The sequence below is a fragment of the Melanotaenia boesemani genome, chromosome 5 (genome assembly GCF_017639745.1).
Source record: "Melanotaenia boesemani isolate fMelBoe1 chromosome 5, fMelBoe1.pri, whole genome shotgun sequence".
NCBI classification, from domain to species: domain Eukaryota; kingdom Metazoa; phylum Chordata; class Actinopteri; order Atheriniformes; family Melanotaeniidae; genus Melanotaenia; species Melanotaenia boesemani.
Window position 1 is genome coordinate 37,254,438 of NC_055686.1, and position 20,215 is coordinate 37,274,652.

Sequence of the window (20,215 nt, forward strand, 5' to 3'; positions counted from 1 at the left end):
ATTACTCACTGGGGCTCTCCTGTACAGTATTTTACTGTTCGACTTGGAATAAATGACCTTTTCAGCTGATGAAGCAAGTAGGGAAATGTGAATTTAATTATATGATGTAAATGCAGAAGAAAGAAATGTGGATTTGGTGAGAAGAAATTATTTAAAAATGATGCTTTTGTCCAACATGTCTACTAAACTCAGGCTTAATGAAAAAGCTTAGAAACTGATGTTTGTTTGTGAAAAAGAAATATTGCATCTGACAAATCTGACGGAATGATTCTTTAATTTGTTCTCTAAGTCGAAAAAAAATCTGCTTTCTTTTCTTTTTGCTAGTTTAGGCTTTCACAATCTGTTCTTTGCACTATTGTTCATTCTTTAAATAAAACGAATTCAGTTCAGGCTCGCTGCATTGTTCTGTACTGCTGAAAGGAGAGCAGGCCAAAGGAAGGCCTGTAGGCTAAATCTGGTGAACCACAGGAATTTACTGGCCTGCCCAGCAGTTCAATGCAGGGTGAGGCAGCTGTGTGTTTGGGTCAGTTTTACTTTTTTTTTTCTTTATTTTTTTAGGAGTGATTCTTTATAACCATTTTAACAAGCCAACTGTTAGGCAGTGTTGTATTTTTCTCCTAGTTAAGGTTGCCACTGCCTTAAAAAATGCTGATAGAAAATCTGATAGAAAAACAGCTGGAAAAAACTGTACACAATGTAAGAGAAATAGTTTTGTCATCAGCAAACAAGAGGGACAGGTAAAAGTTTATTAGTCATTCATGACTTAAGTTTGTACATTGTTCAACAACAACAATCAAAAGAGGAAAAGAATTTTAGCTCCTATATTAGCAGCTAATAATCTTTCAAAATAGAATACGTGTACGTATTTTACTTCCGTTTTACGCCGACTTCCTGCTCTGGCACATCATTCTGTCTTTCTTTTGTGTTCCTCGCACGATGACTGCATCGCTTACATCACCCAAAGTAAAGAACTGTTGATAAAAAATATATATCATGGCTGTGTTTTTTTTTTTTTTTATGTTTCTCCACTTTTTAAAAATGTATTTATTTTTTTTTTCAGTTCAATATTTTATAAAATCTAAACCTTAAAAAAGGTTTAATTTGTGCCAGCCGTTTCCTGGTCAGTGCCCTAAAATATAAATCTTTTCTACCGACTGTCAACTACTACAGGCAGAAAAGGGTTCTGACAAAAACATTGCTTTGGGGTAAATATGTGTCGTGGGAACCATGAAACGCTAGTTTCCTCCTTATCTGCTGAACAATAAACGCAACAAGAGAGATGGTACTTGCAACAGAGAAACCGACCACCTGATCAACAGGGATGGGAAAAGGAGGAGGCAAAGTGCTGCACAGACACAGAGGACCACAGAGCAGCCACATTTATACAAAACTCCAAGAAAAGATCTTTAAAACACACAGGAAAAGTGCAGGTGATGAAGGACAGAACCCTGAGGGACTAAAGGCAGATTTATGGTTTGCGTCACTGGCTTAGGCTCAGAGTAGCTCTGCAGAGGCTCAACGGGAACCTCTTCCAGACCTGACGTGCACCCCTGCTTCGTAGACGGTTACGCAGAGGTAATCTCTTGTGACTGGTCAGTTTGGGATCACGTGTTGCCGGATATCTGGATCTTCTGGCTGAATTTGTGTGGTCACCACTGTTTTTTAAAAACAATAACCAGTGGATCAAGTTGATGAGAGGCTGATCAAATTATTTCTTTGTTTTCTTCCACAAGCTAATAAAGACACTGAATCAAACTGGACGCCATTGTTGTTTTAAAACAGAAAATATCTATCAAACTGAACCATCAAAAGAACTCCGACCTGGTGAGTTTACCGGCCCATACCACCCCTGCTGCCACCTTCAGATTAGGAGGAGAAACTGCAGCACGACACCAAAACCACGTGTACCCCCTACGCTCGAGTGCGAAAGCAAATTCACCAGCATCAGCTACGCCGTAAACGACCGCACTCGGATGTCGCGCGAGCATAAATCAGGCTTAATGCTTTCATAGATCCTCACCCAGCCTGAGTTAAGGTGCCTAGCTTTCCTTCACAATGGTCTCCTGTAGTCTGTTTTTTTTCCTCAGATCCAGCCTAAATAAACTACCTGGATACCAGCAGAATCAGTGAAAATTCAATGTCCCTGGAGATTTATTTTCGTTTTTATAAATGATCCAAATGATTTTTTCCTTCAGCTTCTAATTTGTTTGTTGGCAGTGGAAGGACCTCATTAACATGTTTCAGTTGCCTTCAGTAAATCGAATGCATGTATGCAGTCTACATACAAGATGTCAGTTATGTTATTAGAATACACATGCTACAGTTTACATCTATTGTTTACAGCTAAACTATGCAATACTATAGTTATTGTTGTGATTAAAGGAGTTATAAAAGTCACACATTATAAATGTGGAGGTGGTTTTTATGTAGAACAATAACATTTATATTGCTTCATACCTTGCCAGTTTATAATCCCTATGTGCTGCTACCGCTGTGTGGACTCCTTTGCTGCTACGGCCATTAATGAGTATAACCCCTTTAGCCCCGGGCATATTTTCAGAAAAAACATCTAAAAGAATAAACCCTAAATAAACAACGAATTGGTCAACAATAATGAGGTTAATAATAAGGTCATGTTCTTGGCGTGGAGACTTCAAGACACTCAGAAAAGGTTTTGACCTCTGCGTTAACTCTTTAACGGCGTGAAATGTGTATATTTTGTTTAAAATATTTGTCATGCACAGCTTTAGTAACGTAATTTACCTTCTGTATTGTTAAACCTGTTGTATCCCTATTGTATCTGATATGTAGCTCCCATTATGAACTTCCTGCCTTCAACACATTTCCATCAAAGTGTCATCACTGCTGAGTATTTTTGTCTTTTGTCATATTCTCGGGGGTGTTTTTGAAGTGGATGAGGATTTTCCAATGTATTTCTGGAAGGGACAGAATGTCAACAGTGTTTTGTTGGCTCGACCTGGAAATGTTTCTTCCATAGTACTTCCTGTTTTCACAGACTCTTTGTTAGATCCGTCCTGAACTTGTGGATGTGTGTGTTCTCGTTTTTGTTGCCTCCTTGGGACCTTTTGTGGTTTATTTACTGACCTTGTTGGGACCGGTGGTCCTTACCGGGACGAAAGCTCTTTCCTGGCAAGGCAAAACATCACTTTTGAAGACCTGGATAGGGTTCAGGTTAATGTGCGAATTGAGGTCAGGAGTTAGGGGTTAGGCTGTCCACAAAATTGGACGTCAGTACGGCATCCTAATAAGGATAGCTATATGAGGATGTGAGTGTGTTCATGCTTAGGCTTTTCTCAGTGGTTGCCTGGGTCCTGGCAGAATTGCATTCTTCAGTTTGTGGATCATTTCCTGTTCTTCCCAGAGTTTTTTCTCCTGACTTCCTGTCCAGCGTGGATGTGTCAGTGAGCGAAATGAGAAGCGGGACAAGACTAAACAGTTTGTTTACAGCTGCTGATGGAATAGGAAGCTGCTCATTACATGCAGGTGTGCATGATGGTAGAATACTAAACCCTTGGTATTTATTTTATGTTGTTCATTTACCTTCTTTTTAATCTTTAAATTGTAAATCTTTAGCCTTGAAAACTAAGTAACCTCTCCAGTAAGGACCAGAGCTCACATTCCTACCTGGTCTCAGCCATTTTTGACCCTGACAGCAACAACTCATTACTTAAACATAGAGAAAGAAAAGCCTGTGAGATTACAGGGCAACAAAGCAGACTCAGATGCAGGCCAGAGAGAACGTGGCAGTACAGTTTGCTCACAGTGGCAGCAGGAGCTCACACAAGGAAATTAAAATGATAATTACAAGAGAGGCTGATATCATGTCTGATGTTTGGACAATGTAAACAGGACTTTTTAACAAAGCTCTTTCATCCTAGCTCCCTCTTTCATCTCCACTCTCCATTAGCTAAACTTTGGTTTGCGTTCAAGGCTGGATGGGGAGGAGGAAGAGGAGATGAAAGAAAAGAAACAGGGAAAGTGGTTGAAACAGAAGAGTTTGCATTTTGTGAAATTCTTTTAGGAATTTGGTGAAATTAATTGTTGACGTGCACTGACATGACACTTGACTCAGAAATTACCAAAAGCCCTTTAAAGTAGCTAAAAGTCAAGTTGACGGGGCAAAAACCTATTTTTTTCTTCAGTTTCTCAACAAATTTGACAAGGAACAGGTAATGTTTTTGTGTTTTTGTTTTGTAATGTTATAAACATTTCAGTTTATAACTTCAGTCCCTGTGTTAAATATTTCATAACAATTGGCAGGATTCTGGAGAAAACCTGGCTTAGATCTTTACATTCAAACATTTTTGTGCTTAAATTTGCAAATTGAACTTTGATCCTAACTAGTTTTGTGATAAGTATTTTTAACCAAACATTTTTGGAAAACTGAGGCAGTTTCAGAGGTACAGCCTGATGCCAAACTTCCTCTTTGCCATTAAACTGCCATAATAGACTCATGACCAGGACAACCTCTTTGAGACTGGCAACAACCCTTTGTAGAACCAAGAAATTGGATTGAGCTGCATCATGAATAAAAAACACAGTTTTGCTCAGTTGCATGTATGCAACGAGGTGTTCCTCAGAGATTTTGCTCCATATTGACATGACCGCATCACACAGCTGCTGCAGATTTATCAGCAAAACATCCATGATGAGACTCTCCCTTTCCACCACATCCCAAAGGTGCTTCATTGGATTGAAATCTAGTGACTGTGGATGCCATTGGAATACATAAATATTACAATGAGGTCTCACTTACTTAACCATCACAAGACTGAAGAACGACTAAAAGTGACCCGGTAAGGCAACCTCCCCGTTACATAGAGCCCAACTTTGAATCCCAGCCTGGAGCCCTTTGCTGCATGTCACTGACCCCCTTTCCTGTCTACCAACGTTAACATAAAAGTCAGTAGAGCAGGGGTGTCAAATTTAACCGCACAGGCGGATAAAACTCAAAGCACACTTTAGGTCACGGGCCGAACAGGATAAACATTTATTAAACACTAAGACTACAGCCCTGTTTCCCTTAAGAGGGCGGGTGCAGTCCTGTACGCTGTTTTGTTTGTTTCCAATATAAAGTGGGCCCATACAACCAAACCATATCGCACTATTTATGGACCCCGTTCAGTTGTAGGGCCATAGGACAGTGCCACTGTACAGGTAAGGCGGACTTACTGGCATCTAACAAGAAAATCCATTGACTGGCAGACAAACACATCACTGTCCTCGATAAAAGCAAGCACGAAACAAACAACGATGCTGTTCAGTTCATGGTTCAGCTGGACGTTGGGAAGATAATAGGAAAAGGATGCCTGCAAACAAAAATAAGGTCTGGTCATATAATACAGCGTGTTTCGTTTGTACAAAGAACCAAAAGCCAAGCAGAACAAAAACGAGCTTCTGATTGGCCTCCATTGTTGTTTGTAGTGTCACGTCACACTAGTATGACGCCACGCTAGGATGGTGGTGTAAATCCCACATGCCCAGTGGCGGTCCGACTTGCAGTGGAAATTCTCACCTGAATTGGCAGAACCATTCCAAAACCTCCAAACCTTACCGTCCCTGACCGAACGGCTCAGTGGAAACAGGGCATAATTTTTTTTTTTTTTCATAAATATAAACATTCAACATACAACTACTTAAACTTTAAATAACTTAAAATATTTAGCTCTCCATAAAATATATATCCTGTCAAAATTAAACAACTTAGAAATATGAACATGCTGCAAAAAAAAACAAACAAAAAAAAAGAAAATATAAATAAAAATTGTGCTTTTAAGTAAATGTTCAAATAACAATTTCAAACATTCAAATTTCTTTGCTCTTATGCCATTTTATAAAAAAATAAAAAATTTAACTTTATATATCCTAAAAGATTTTGCTCTCCATATAAATATTTCCTGTCAAAATTATTCAAATTCAAAATATGAGCATGCTGCAAAACGAACCCTGGAAATATTTAATTTGTGCTTTTCAGCAAAAGTGAAAATAACAACAAATGAAAACATTGTTTTCTTTACTCCGATGGCATTTTTACGGAGCTGGACGTCAGAGCTAAAGTTGGTTTAGGTTTGGTGTGAGGTCCTGGAGATTCTCAGGACGGACTGCAGTTGTTCGTCAGTGAGAGGACTACTGTGTGCTGGTATGTTAATCTTCATCATTGAGAACAGCTTCTCACAGAGATATGTGCTACCAAACACACACAAGGTTCGAGCTGCATGTAGACGGCACTGGGACATTGCTTCAGGTTTGGAGCGAATAAACTGTACAAGCTCTGCGGTGTCATACTTTCTCTTTAGTGTCCCATTACACTGCAGCTCAATCAGCTCCATCTGAATCTGTACAGATGCAGTTTCCACGTCGACAGCAACTCAAATTTCTTTTTTTGTGCTTCAAAGACACCAAAGTGCCGTGCGAACTGAGTGTTGTGCTGACTTGGTTCAACTTTACTGGCAACAGGAAAAGTGAGGCAAGTTACACTGGGGTGCATTTGTGTCTCCCATAAGAGCAGCTTCACTTGAAATGACTTCACTTCATCATACATGTGAGTGATCATGCAGTCACATCCCAGGAGCCGAAGGTTTAAAATGTTACGATGCGCTGGGATATATCAGTGGATAAAGTTTACAGTTTGCTTTACAGTACTCATTACATGCTCCATTTTTAAGACGTTACCACACAGCGTTTCCTGGTGTGTAATGCAGGGATATGCTGGTAACTCACCAGTACAGTTCTCCTCCTGCAGCTTTACTCCTCCCCACAAGTCTGCTTTTTTCACCAAACATCGCCGGTGCTCCGTTTGTTGTAAGTCCAGTAAGTTTGTCCCAGGGCAGTTTAATGTCGGTTACAATTTGAAGTCTTTGCTTCTTTTATCAACAGTGTTCTTAAATTAGTGGCCATCTCACAAACCTGATCAACAACCGTATTTCAGCTCAGGCTTTGGCAACATCTGCTTTTGGTTGGGACACAAGATGATGCACACCTTCATCATGCAGCTCTTCAGAAAGGCTCTGTTTTTCAGAATCAGCTTTTCTCTTCGCCATTGTAAGGGGCAAACCTAACAATAACTTTAGAATAGAAACAACAGGAGCTTGACTTTATTTACGTAGAAATGTTCCCAGGTAGCTTAGCATTCAGCAAGGTAGCTGACGCACTGCATTATGGGATATGTAGTTTGTGTTTATCAGCACTTCATATAACCGGGCCATTAATACAATAATAGATCTATATAAATTGATCTCGGGAGCCAGATATAATTGTATAATTGTACCGGATGTGGCCCACGGGCCTTGAGTTTGACACATATGTACTAGAGCCACAAAACTTTAATTAAAAAAAACAAACAAATCTGCTCATGTAGTTAAAAGCCACGCATTAATGATGATGTCACAATGACATCACGAGCAATTGACTGATTGATTTTATTTGGTCTGATTAGTCAAAAACAATAAAATAAAATAAAACACTATAAAAGGTTCATCCCTTAGTAGTTGTAAAAAGTAGTTATTTGAGTTCCTGTTGTCTTTCTTTCATTTCCAGCTAGTCTGCCCATTTTCATCTGGCATTAACCAGCAGAGATGGTTAGAGCAACCAAAATTTTACTTATTTCAAAAAGAGTTGTGTTACTTTAAAATGATACTACTCAAGAACAAGTAAACAACTAGTCATCCAAAAAGTTCCTCTAGCAAGAATAAAAACGTAATCAGCAAAAAGACTACTCAAGTACTGAGTGTAGTGGCTATCTGTAGTTTTCTTCTTCTTCTTTACCTTTCACATGAGTCTATTAACCACTTCATAAACTTACGGATGACATGAGACTGTCTTTCTCGTTGAGTCGGCATAGTTGGCTTTACCAACGGTAAAACAACCGTATAGCTCCGCCATCCGCTCATTTATTAACCAAACTGCATCACATGAACACAGAACACGTACTTCCTGTCTGACTACGGAAGCCTTAAAGGCTGACACAAAATCAAATTCTGTTCACACAACTTATTTCTTTCAACTCAAATTACTTCAGACATCCTTAAGAAAAGTGTAACCATCACAAAAGAATGGTGCTTACACTGAGTAACTGATTGGCTGTTGTCTGATTTATTTTTTAATATTATGTTAACAACCAGACCTGTTACCAAAACCATCTTGATTATTTATTCATAATTTGAGATAGTCGTCAGCTAACATTAAAATCATTCCTCCATAGAAAATGTATTGTGGTCTGATTAGCGTATGTAGCATTAAACAAAATGCTAACACTAAAAGAGTCAACATCCGTTGTTCTCCCATCATTCTACCACCACAGACGATATCAGCCTCTCCATGTACCACCATTATGACTACCAATAAAATACGTTATAGATGTCGTACCTTTCCCATCAGACTACAGAAAGAGGTAGGTTAGTTCCAAATGAAATGAGTGAGTGGTGGCAGCTGTGGTTGTAAAAGGGGTTTATCACCAGAAATGAAGATTTAAATTTAAAAAGGTAACTCTTGAGCAAAGTCTTTATAACCCTGTGAAGTCTGAGGCTAATTTCGTTGTTTTATTTATAAAATCTCAGTATATCAGCAGTTCCTGAAACACTCAGAACAGCCCGTCTGGTACCAACAACCATGCCATGTTTGAAGTCACTGAAATCTCTATTCCTCATTCTGAAACTCAGTTTAAACGTCAACACGTCATCTTGACCATGTCTACATGACTTAATTTATTGCGTTGCTTCCATGTGATTGGCTGATGAGATCTTTGTGTAAACAAGCAAACAGATGTACCTAAAAAAATGACCAGTGGGTGTATACTGATGTGAAGATGTTGCTCCATGGTGAGTGCACGGCACATTAAAGGCAAACCTTTTCTTACTGTTGGCTTTTTTATTCCTTCCCACAGAAGCATTTCCTTCTGTGCTCAGTTCCACCTCCTACTGATAAACGTAGCTTTTAATTACTCTGTTTTTAGTGACCCAGCGCATCCACAGCTGTCATGCACACTGGTTACACCAGTTTGCCCACATGTTGAGAAGATCTTTTACATCATTGCTGCCATCTTCTGGTCTGACAGTGCTCCATTGGGGTTAGTCGTGTATACTGATAAATTGTAGAGTCAATAAACACAAGAAAATCTCAAACAAACAAAGTGTCATACTGATTAACCTGCTTCATTATTACTGATACAATACCTTCCCTTCCTCAAAAATTCCCTACTGAACTCTCCTGTTCTTCTTTTAATGTGGCGTTTTGGTTTATTCCACAGTATGGCTGCCTTTCAGTTTCAGTTTGTTTATTAGTGTTCACTTTAAACACGTGTTTTCATGTGTTCCTGTTTGAGATTTTATCCTCTGACAGACCAGCTCTTCTCCGTCTGCACGCCGACCTGCTTCTTGTTTTGTATTTTTCTTGTTAGTACATCATCTCAACACTGTCAGAGCGGTTTCTGGACCCTGAGACATACAGCACACACACATGCCACACAAACATCCGTCTAATTGTGTGGAATTTTACCACAGACAGATGGACGGGTAGAAGAGCTTGCACACATACACACACATCCCGTTGTTTGGACTGAGGTCTGCGGTGCCAAAAACTATGAAGCAAAATAGTCTGCCCCCCATCACTCCTTCCCAAACTCAACAATAGACATTCTTTGCATTCCTCAAGACCTCTTCCTCGCACACATGCACACACACACACACACACCTTTCTGGATTTGATTAGATGCATGACTGTAAGCAATTTTGACCATGATGTTGCCTCGGATGAAACGTCGACACTGAAAAAAGTGTTTCTGGGGTTTTCCACAACATCTTAAGTTTAATGGGTTGGACCGAAACTGAGACAGAGTGATGAGTTTTGGAAGTTTTTAGTTTATTTGGGTAGCAAACAAAGCAAGGGTCTTCATCTCCCATGATTTAATATGATCACTAAATGTCAACAAACAGGGAAAGAGATGTATCTACTGGATTTTCAAGGGAGCGTTATGTAACAAAGCTGATGCCTAACAAGACTGGTCTCGATCCAAGTCATTGTCAGGTTAAAACGCTGACAAAAGAAGTAAGGTAATTTCAGTATTGGCAGTAGTGTGAAGACCTTAATATTTTACAATATCTACTTTGTAGGAATACAAGTCATATAGAGTAAAGGCTCATTTATGCTCCCTTTACGTACATACATCTGTATGTCCGTTTCAAACATTGTCAAAAGCCACTTCCTACATACTCATGTATTCTTTACGTCGGCATTATTGTTAGGCTAAGAATCCATAGAAACTATGTAATATATTGTATAAACTTACACAACACGCTAAACAAACCTTAGCTTAACTTGACAGAATAGTATTTAACAGGAAGAGTCAGGGATGACAAGACATAACAAATGCTAACATTATTTAACGTAGCCTAAGATTTGGTGCAAATAAAACAGAGCATTCTAATTTTTACACTGAGTTCAATGCTTTTACGTTTAGTTCAGTAACGACAAAGGATCTGAGTTACTTTTACTTTAATGCCAAAGTTAAAATAAAGTAAGACCTGGTTTCATCAAGCATTAAGTCCATGAATATAAGTTAGTTGTCAAAGTACCAAAAATATTAAGATGTTTTTTTTTCTTATATCACCACTAGGACTATATGTAATATTTTCTCTTAAATAAATAAACACATCTGCTTGGATAAAACTTGTAATATCTTGGCTGAATTTTAGAACTACTTTGTTAAAAAAAATCCAAAACGTTTCCATATTTAAAATGTGTTATTTTCATAATAAACCCATTTAAATCAAACTGCTTAAAGTTAATCTGTTGGATTTTAATTAGTACAGCAGATTTAGTGTTGAACTAATAAATCAGTCAACAGCATATTTAACTATCTTATACCTGTTTATTTATTATTATATGTAATGTATAAATTAGACCACACAATACTTAACAAATGAATTAAACTGAAAGTGCTGAAGACTTCCTGCCTTCACGCTGTGTCCTAACAGCATTAACATGAGTCTCTCCACAGTGCGTGTGGTCTTCTACAGCTTATCTGTCTCCTGTGGCCTGGTTTTTATTAACTGGACCATTAAGCTGTGACTCCATGATACATGACACCGGTGTCTCCCTACACACACTCACACACATGTACAAGTAGACATTAACAGATACACATTGTTGTCTCGGATACAAAAAGAAGTTCCTGGAGTTGTGTTAGAGAGAGAAAAAGCAAAACCAATGAGCCAAGATGTTCAGTAGTTCAGCTCAGATTTTAACTCTCATTCTGGACATGTCTTCCTCATGCCAAAGATTTCTTGCTTGGTTCATCAGCAGCCGGGAAATGAGCGTTAAAAGATGGAGAGAAGCTAGGACAGTAATGTTTCAGGCTCTGGTTTCTGGTGGTTTTTAAACTTTAATGGAGTTTGTCAAAATGTATTAATGCATGAAACTCATCATGAGGCTTAGAAATCCAAAATCCATGCACACATTTGGTTGAGTCCGTTGATGTTTGCAGGACTGACAGACAGAAGCCATGTTTTGTCGCTTTGCGGCTGATTTAAAAAGCAGGATTAGGAAAATATAACAGGCAGGAACTAAGGACAAGGTCAAAATTCATATATTTTAAATTTGAGATTGAATTTACCTCATCATGGTCCCATTTGAATTTTATTTATATATATATATATATATATATATATATATATATATATATATATATATATATATATATATATATATATATATATATATATTCCTTCGGATCTTCTATTGGACAGCCTCCAGGTGAAGCTCAAACCCACGGGATGAGTTTGATGGAGGCTGCTCTGGTTTTCTGGCAAGAATTATCAGCTATTATATTTTCACTTTAATGCTTCACCAGAAACAGATGCAGCATTTTTGTTTTTTCTATAGCTTAATTTTTAAAATACCTTCTTAGCCACCACCGCTGCACATCTGGGGAAGACTTGATCCCGGTTAGTGCAGGTGCAGGAGCAGTCAAAACGATTAGTCAGCGTTGTTGGCAATAAAAATAGTCGACAACTAATTTACATGTCGACTATTGTCGGCAAAAAAAAAAAAAAAAAACTGCAGAGTGAGACATCTTCTTCTTTTCCTATCTCTGCTGAGAGTTACACATGCACAACAAAGTCCGCCAGTAGAAGCATATGGCGGCCGACCGGGGAATAGATCGGCGACAGAGGACGTCAAAAGTCTGAAATAACTTCACGTTAAACTTACAAAATAAATTAAATACATGTGAGGTTTGTAAAGCGGACCTTGCGTACCACGGAAGTACGTCTGCAACGCTCGAACATTTAATGATGAGGCACGTCAGACTTACATAACAACCTCATGCAAGATTTCAAAGCTGGAAGTGAAATATGATGCATTTAATAATCATGAGATACAAAATCTGATTGGTCGACTAGTCGTTCTAATAGTCGATGACTAATCAACCATCAGAATAGTTATTAGTTGCAGTCAAAACACATTCGATTGTCATCCAGCTTTTCTGCTTCATGTTGTTCAGGCACGGTAAAAAAAACTCGGTGAAATTAGTGCTGTACGTTTTACAATTAATTTCAGTTTCCGCGATTCTCATCGGTGTTCTTCGCTGTGCTGTACCTCTAAGCGCTTCGGTCTTCATTCAGACCAACACTCACACTGATCACAGCTGATCAGAAGTGAAGACCCACCCCTTCTCATGGGTTTCTATCAGTGTTATTCTTCTCTGAGGTTGGGTAAGGAGGGAATGAACAGAATACGCAGACATTCAGAGGTAATTAAAGTTCTTCACTCAGACCCATAAAATGTTTGGCGTACCGATGCGACCAAGAAAAAAAGCTGCACTCAGTAAATTTTTGGTTGCATGTGCGATTGTTTTGGTCACACACTCGACTGTTTTGTGCCTGTGAGGATAAAATTGCTGTCCTTACATTCATAAGACGTCCCCATAAGTTGGTGTTTGGTTGGATTTTTGTCCGTAACACAAGCATACAGACACAGCTGCACACACACACATGCAGTCTGGGGGATCGGGCAGTAACAAACAGTGCATTGTACTACAAAGGCTAAACTGGACTTCACCCTTCCTGCCATCGACCTCTGGTATGGGCCTAGTCTCATTGTACTGATTACCTGGAATGTAAAAATATGTGTGTGTGTGTGTGTATGTGTGTGTGAGTGAGAGAGACCCGTTGTACCAGCATGCATGCTTACATGTGTGTGTCTAAGCAATAAATATATGTCTGTGTTTGCCATTCAGAAATCCATCATCAAGGGTGATGAGGGCCTAAAAGGCAACCACACAAGGATCTGATTGCATGCAGATGCAAGTGCACGCACGTGCGCACACACAGACACACACACACACTAGAGAGGCCCATAAAGCAAACAAATAGATTCTAATCGGGCGAACATGGAGGGGTAGATGGGAGGAGGTGAGGTTGTTTAGGCTTTCTAGCATAGTTAACCCTTCACCTTGAGGAGAAGATGTGGAATGTTAAGAATCTGCTCCATACACGTGCACAACATACAGAAACACACTTTCTTGGATTCTGCCTGAGATATAAGTCACCAGGAAATCCTTTGAAGCCCCCTGAAGGCCTCATGTTATTAAATATCTGCCATTACGCGGTTGGCTAAACTTTAACACCGTTAATGTCAGACACTCACACCTCTGGATGCTTGCAGGGTTCAAGTCTGGTCAAATGAGGAATGGCAGCGCTTATAAGCTGTACTTACTGCATAGTACATCCATGAGTGGGTCAGGCTACAAAACTGTTTTATGTCTATAAAAGGCTTGTTTACTTATTGTAAGCTTGATGAGTCTATTACTAGCTAAGCAAACCTAAAGCAATCTTTTAGAAAGTTGCACAGAAGAAGACTGCTTTATAGTGAATAGCTTAGGTGCTGCCAAACAGCGTTTTAAGCTCTTTCCAGAGAAACACTTTAAAAATATATAAAGAAATTTACAGATAAATGCTGTGCTGGACATCCACAGAAAGAAATGGATATAGCTCTTCTCCAGGAATTACTTTTATCCCTCTAAATATCCATGCTTAGCACTTGCCCGGAGCAATTAAAGTCTTGATTTGGGAAAGTAAGAGATTTCATGCAGTCAACCGAGTGGGGAAACGACAACAAATACGATGCATTCATTTATTTTTGCCTGTTGAAAACTTTGTTATTGTTGTTTATTATTGCTGCCCATTATCTACCCATGATGCTTTGTGCCAAGTCTGTCCACCAGTCGTAAACTTTGTTCATGAATGTTTCGATTTTGAGCATAATGCCTCTTTAAAATAGCTTCAATAGATGAAGATATGATATATATGTATATATATATATATACATATATATCTTTATTTATTTAGCACACTCCCACATCAATAGCTGCTGTTGTGGAAAGTGTGCTAAACTCTAAATGAGTAGCAGCCACTGCTGCGCTTCTGGAGGCAGCAATGCCAGTTCAGTTGAGAAATTTGCTGTTGTCTTTGCAATGATTTCATTCTCAGCATTTTGAAGGTGTGGCGCTAACAATATAGTCGCCACAGCTAAGTCAATGTAGGACAAACACTGATTTCCCCCCGTGTTCACAGAGGCTAAGTTGGCTGTATTTTGCAAAGTGAATCGGGTTGGTGAAGACAAATGATAAAACTATTGCTTGTGTGAGTAATTCCCCTCTTCCTGAGCAGTTGTAAAAACCAATAAATAATTATTTTTGGTCGCCCAGTGAATAAATCTAATAGATTAAATTGGATTTTTGTTCAGGTTACCCATGATATTTTCACTAATATCCATTCAAACGCCTAATTCTAACACAACATGGACACCTGAAACCATTAGCTTACAGTTCACTTTAAGCTTCAGTTTTTTTTTCTTGCAAAGTCACAATTGTATTGAGTGTTTGGAAAAACAGACAACCATGAAGAAGAAATCCGATCATTTGCTGCACTAATTGATCCAAGGTTGATGACTATTTAGGGAAGCTAAAAACGATCAATTTTGTCTCTCAATCAAACACACATTTTATAGGAAACATATCCGTCCGATAGAAAAACCAAGGTGCCATGCTCTGTGAAGTAATAGTGGATGACTCGTTCTTTGTGCCGCTAAATTGTCTGCTGTGCTTGCTGTAGTTTGCATTAGCTCATACCCCAGTGCTGGCAGAAACAAGCATACAAGGAAGTCACAAACTATGACGGGAACAAGGCCAGGTTGCTGAGAAGAACTTTAACTACTGCATCATAAGCATTAATAAAAAAAAATTACCGTTGGGTGATGTTTCAATCAGCTGCATCATTTTAACACTACAGATCAGCAAGAAACCACAGAATAAATGCCTGTAAATCTACATGAAATGAAGCGGCGTTGTAAAGAAAAGTGGACTAAAATTCCTCCAGACTTGTGGTAGACTGATGAGAATGTACGTTATGTTTCTAGGTTTTATCTGCAACCAGAGAATATTACTTATCTCCACTATTTGTGTCAGTAGCACAGAGCGCAGTAGTTAAAACCATATTTCTTTCATTGCATTCCTGTTGCAGGAGTGTGTTAAAAGAAAAGCACATCAGTGAGAAGGACAGTGATAAAAGTCTCCCGTTCATCCATCACCCTTAATCATCGTGTGTGTTTATAATTATCCTGCAGACTCTTATATTCTCCTGCAGACCTCTCATCCTCTCTCACATTCCCTGTCTTTCACCACATTTTGTTTTTCTCATCTCTAAACCCCCCCGTCAGTCCAGCAGTCTCTGCTTTCAATCTTTTTTTCATGCTTTACAAAGACATATGCATTTTAACACACTCACAGATATACACACACACACATACACACAAAGAGGAAGTACCTCTGCATTTTTCCCCTGTCAAACAATAACAGTGTGGGTATTATTTTAGCAGCCGTCCACCTCTTTATCTGTGCTCCACAATGCTTCCTCTCTGACTGACTCACACATCCTGCAGAAGAGGGGGCGAGAGAGGCAGGGAAAGAATGAGACGGGGGAGAGAGAGAGAAGGAGAGAGGAGCAGAGGGGAGGGAGGGGGAGAAATTCAGAGTGCAGGAGGGAGACATAGCCATGTTTTGTCTTCCAGCGAGAGGAGCAAAGGAGGAGAAAGAGAGGAAAAGGAGGGAGAGGGGATGTGAGGTTGGTTTTTCCCTCTTGGTCAGAATCTGCCACCTACTTGACTTCTTCACATGGACATCAGCTCTCAGATTTTCAGATCTCACACCTTCGCGTCGCAACCTGACTCTCTTATCGCACCTCAACTGGCTTGAGGACAAAAGTTTTTATGAGCCGGAGAATCTACTCTACATGTAGAGAAGTTTGATTGAAGGCTTCTTAAGTAGCCGCTCTGCTGTGTGAACTTGAACTCTGCCTGTCAGGGATGCTGAGAGCTCAGCTTTGAGTTTGATGGTTAATGCTTCTGCTTGCGGAATCAGGTAAGTTTCAAAGCCTTGTGTTGAAGGGTTTAATTTTCTTAAAATTTAGGGGAAAATTAGAAATTTTTCTTTTCTGAATCTTTTCTGAACTTGTTAGTTTTGTTGTCCCAATCAGGCATTTCTGTCCTAATCTCACATTTCTTCTGTGCTATATTGAGGCTGTGTGTGTGACTCTGATTATGCATGGTGACCTTTGCAGAATCAGTCAGCTGTTGCTCTTTCTGACCATTAACAGGGAGATTCCAGCCAATCCTCTCAGAGCTACAGCTGATGATCTTTGCTGCTTTTTTCATGATTTTGACCTTTACCTTCATTAACAACATTCATCCGTCTCCAAGTTTAAGATGTTTAGCTGCTGCACAACATTCTTAAAGGATATTTAAAAAAAGAAACTTGCCGTGTCTTGCTAATTTTATTAAATTTCTTGGTTGGTCACGGAAAGACAGCAGCAAAAGTGGTGGATTATCTTGTTATCTGTGTCTCTGTGTAAAAGACATGCTGTTATCCATCACAGGCCGGTGAATTCATGTGATTCCTCTTTGCTTGTTGTTGTAGCAGCGACAGGTTGCCAAACAGGTTACAGTGTCAGGCACAGGAAAGTGGGAGTTCTTTGGATTATGTTAATAGGAGTGAATAAAGGTCTTTGTATTTTATACTTTAATTAATGTGGCAAAAAACAAAAGCGAGGGCCAGTCCTCTAAATGAAAGCACCAAACACTTTAAGTAATTTCTGTCTATGTTACTGACTTTGGTTTTAGAGGCCCAGAAATAATCCCACAATCAGTCCAATCAGTATCTGTTAGACCTAAATATGAGACTAAAACAACTATTTATGCTGTCTAAAGGTATGTAGACTGATATTAAACTGATAAGTCAACAGCAAAAATAGCAGTTGCAGTCATATTTCAGTATTTAGTTATTGTCACTGAGACTCCACTGAAATGAAAAGTTCATAATGAAGCTTCTAAGAATCTCATAACTTTGACACCTTTTGGAAGTCATGCGTACTAGGATGGATCAATGTACATGTGATGCCTTTTTTTCAATACATTCCTCTGGTCAGACCTGTTACAGAACCACTAAACCACTAGATTTACATGGTAAAAAAGAGAAACCTTCCCACTGATGTTTTTTCCATCTGATGCATCACATTTTCTCTCATTGCTCTCTTACAGTAGGTACAGTATTGTAAATGTAAGTCCTCACATCTGTGGGTGACTTAATTATTGACCCCTCTTCAGGTCTCTAAGCATTTATGGGCTTTACAGTTTTGAAAAACTTTACATTTCTCCCCTGCATTTATTTTTTTAAAGTGTTTCTTTATTGTACACTTCTTCGAACATCTCATCCTTTGTTTTGATTTTCGCAGTCATTAATCTCTAAAAAATTAAACTTAGAGAAACAAGAGGTAGTGTCGAAGGGGGTCGGCTAATGTTTGTGGTATGTTCGATAATGGTATTTTGTCTGGTTGAGTTTGGATACTTCCCACACATATTCACACACACACACACAATTACAGACACACATACACAGGCTTTACATAAACTTTCTCAGGGGATAATTCAAGGACATTGTCAGCAGAGTCGGAACAATCAGTGGGCTCAGATAGAAATCCCTCTTAAGGGGCCAGAACCAGGAAACTAGAGTGTTTATTTTGGAAATGGGTCTCCTGCCCCTGCTTTATCATAAACAATAATACTCAGAAACGGTCTTTTCCTTTCGCTGGTGGTGCCAGGATCCACATTCTTCTCCCAAAATTGTACCTCTAAATGTTTTTTTTCTGAAATACCTAGAATAGTGTCCGTTTAGATTTTGTACTTCCCATTTGAAGACTTTAAAAGTCCTCCTTCAAAGCTGCTGGTGGGAATTCAAGTGTGGGCCATCCAGCAGTTATTTTTGGTGTTTTCACATCCACTTTTTCATCATTTGGGCCCAATCTAGATTGAATTCACTTGAAGATGAGTCACTTCCTAAAGGCAAGGCAAGGCAAGGCAGTTTATTTGTATAGCACATTTCATGTACAGGACAATTCAAAGTGCTTTACATAAAACAAAGACATTACAGATATTTAGAATAGTAAAAGGCATCAACACATAATCACAATAAAATAATAAATTACATTAAAATGATTAAAAGCAAGATAAGTTAAAAAAAAAAAAAAAAAAAAAAAAAAAAAAGTTACCGTGCAGATTTCATGCATAGGCACATGAGAAAAGAAAAGTTTTTAACCTGGATTTAAAAATGTCTACATTTGGGGAAAGTTTAATCTCCACTGGCAGTTTGTTCCATTTGTTTGCAGCATAACAGCTAAATGCTGCTTCTCCATGTTTAGTCTGGACTCTGGCCTGGACTAGTTGACCAGAGTCTTTGGATCTAAGAGCTCTGCTAGGTTTATATTCTCTGAACATATCACAGATGTATTCTGGGCCTAAACCATTCTGGGATTTGTAAATGATCAGAAGGGTTTTAAAATCTATTCTGTGACTGACTGGAAGCCAGTGTAAAGATTTCAAAACTGGTGTAATGTGTTCAGATCTCTTAGTCCTGGTTAAAACTCTAGCAGCAGCGTTCTGGATGAGCTGCAGATGTTTAATGCTCTTTTTAGGAAGTCCTGTTAAAAGACCATTACAGTAATCCAGTCTACTGGAGATGAACGCATGGATGAGTTTCTCTTGGTCTTTCTGGGAGACTAAACTTTTAATTCTGTTGATGTTTCTGAGCTGGTAAAAAGCTTCTTAGTGACAGCTTTGATATGGCTGCTGAAAGTCAGATCTGAGTCTATCAACACTCCCAGGTTACGAACTTGGTTGGTAATTTTAAGAGCCCGAGTCTCCAGGTGTTTACCAATGCTGACTCTCTTCTCTTTGCTACCAAACAGAATAATCTCAGTTTTGTCTTCATTTAATTGTAGGAAATTCTCCCTCATCCAGGTGTTTATTTGCTCCAGACACTGACACAATAAGTCTATTAGACTGCAGTCGTCTGGTGACAGAGACACATAAAGTTGTGTATCATCTGCATAACTTTGATAACTAATGCTATAGTTTTGTAATATTTTACCCAAAGGGAGCATATACAAGTTGAACAGAAGAGGTCCAAGGACTGACCCCTGGGGGACTCCACAAGTCATGGCCACTCTCTCGGATTCATACCTGCCGATCGTAACAAAATAACTCCGGCCTTCTAAATAGGACATGAACCAGTTAAGGACCGCTCCAGAAAGTCCAACCCAGTTTTCCAGCCTGTGCAACAGGATTCTGTGATCTACAGTATCAAACGCAGCACTGAGATCCAACAGAACCAGGACTGATACTTGACCAGAATCGGTATTCAACCTAATGTCATTTAACACTTTGACCAGAGCTGTTTCAGTGCTGTGATGAGGTCGGAAGCCGGACTGAAATTTATCAAGATTTCCACTTTCATTTAAAAAGTCATGAAGCTGGTGAAATACAACTTTTTCAATAATCTTGGAAATAAAAGAGAGGTTAGAGACAGGTCTATAGTTGTTCATTACAGAGGCGTCTAGAGTCCTTTTCTTTAGGAGTGGCTTAATAGCAGCTATCTTTAGTGACTTGGGAAAAATGCCTGATGCCAGCGAGCTGTTAACTATCAGTAGGAGATCACTTTCTACTGAGGTAAAAACTGTTTTTAAAAAGTCGGATGGTATCATGTCCAGAGTGCATGTTGTTGATTTCAAATGCCAAACTGTTTCTTGTAGGACTTTTAAATTCACCATTTTAAATTGTGACATGACATCAGAATTATTTCCGGGTTTTAGAC

General features: G+C 39.0%; 1 protein-coding gene across 3 annotated transcripts in view; it reads left to right on the plus strand.

Moving 5' to 3' along the window:
* Positions 1–20,215, plus strand: part of shroom4 (shroom family member 4) — a 92,726-nt gene that overhangs the window by 44,860 nt on the left and 27,651 nt on the right. The window contains exon 1 of one of the 3 annotated variants that reach the window (XM_041986100.1): positions 16,100–16,432. The exons of the other annotated variants lie outside the window; for them this stretch is intronic. Coding sequence (XP_041842034.1) covers positions 16,404–16,432 — 29 coding nt within the window. The 5' untranslated portion in view covers positions 16,100–16,403. Of the gene's footprint in view, positions 1–16,099; positions 16,433–20,215 lie in introns of those variants that run through there. 3 annotated transcript variants of the gene reach the window in all.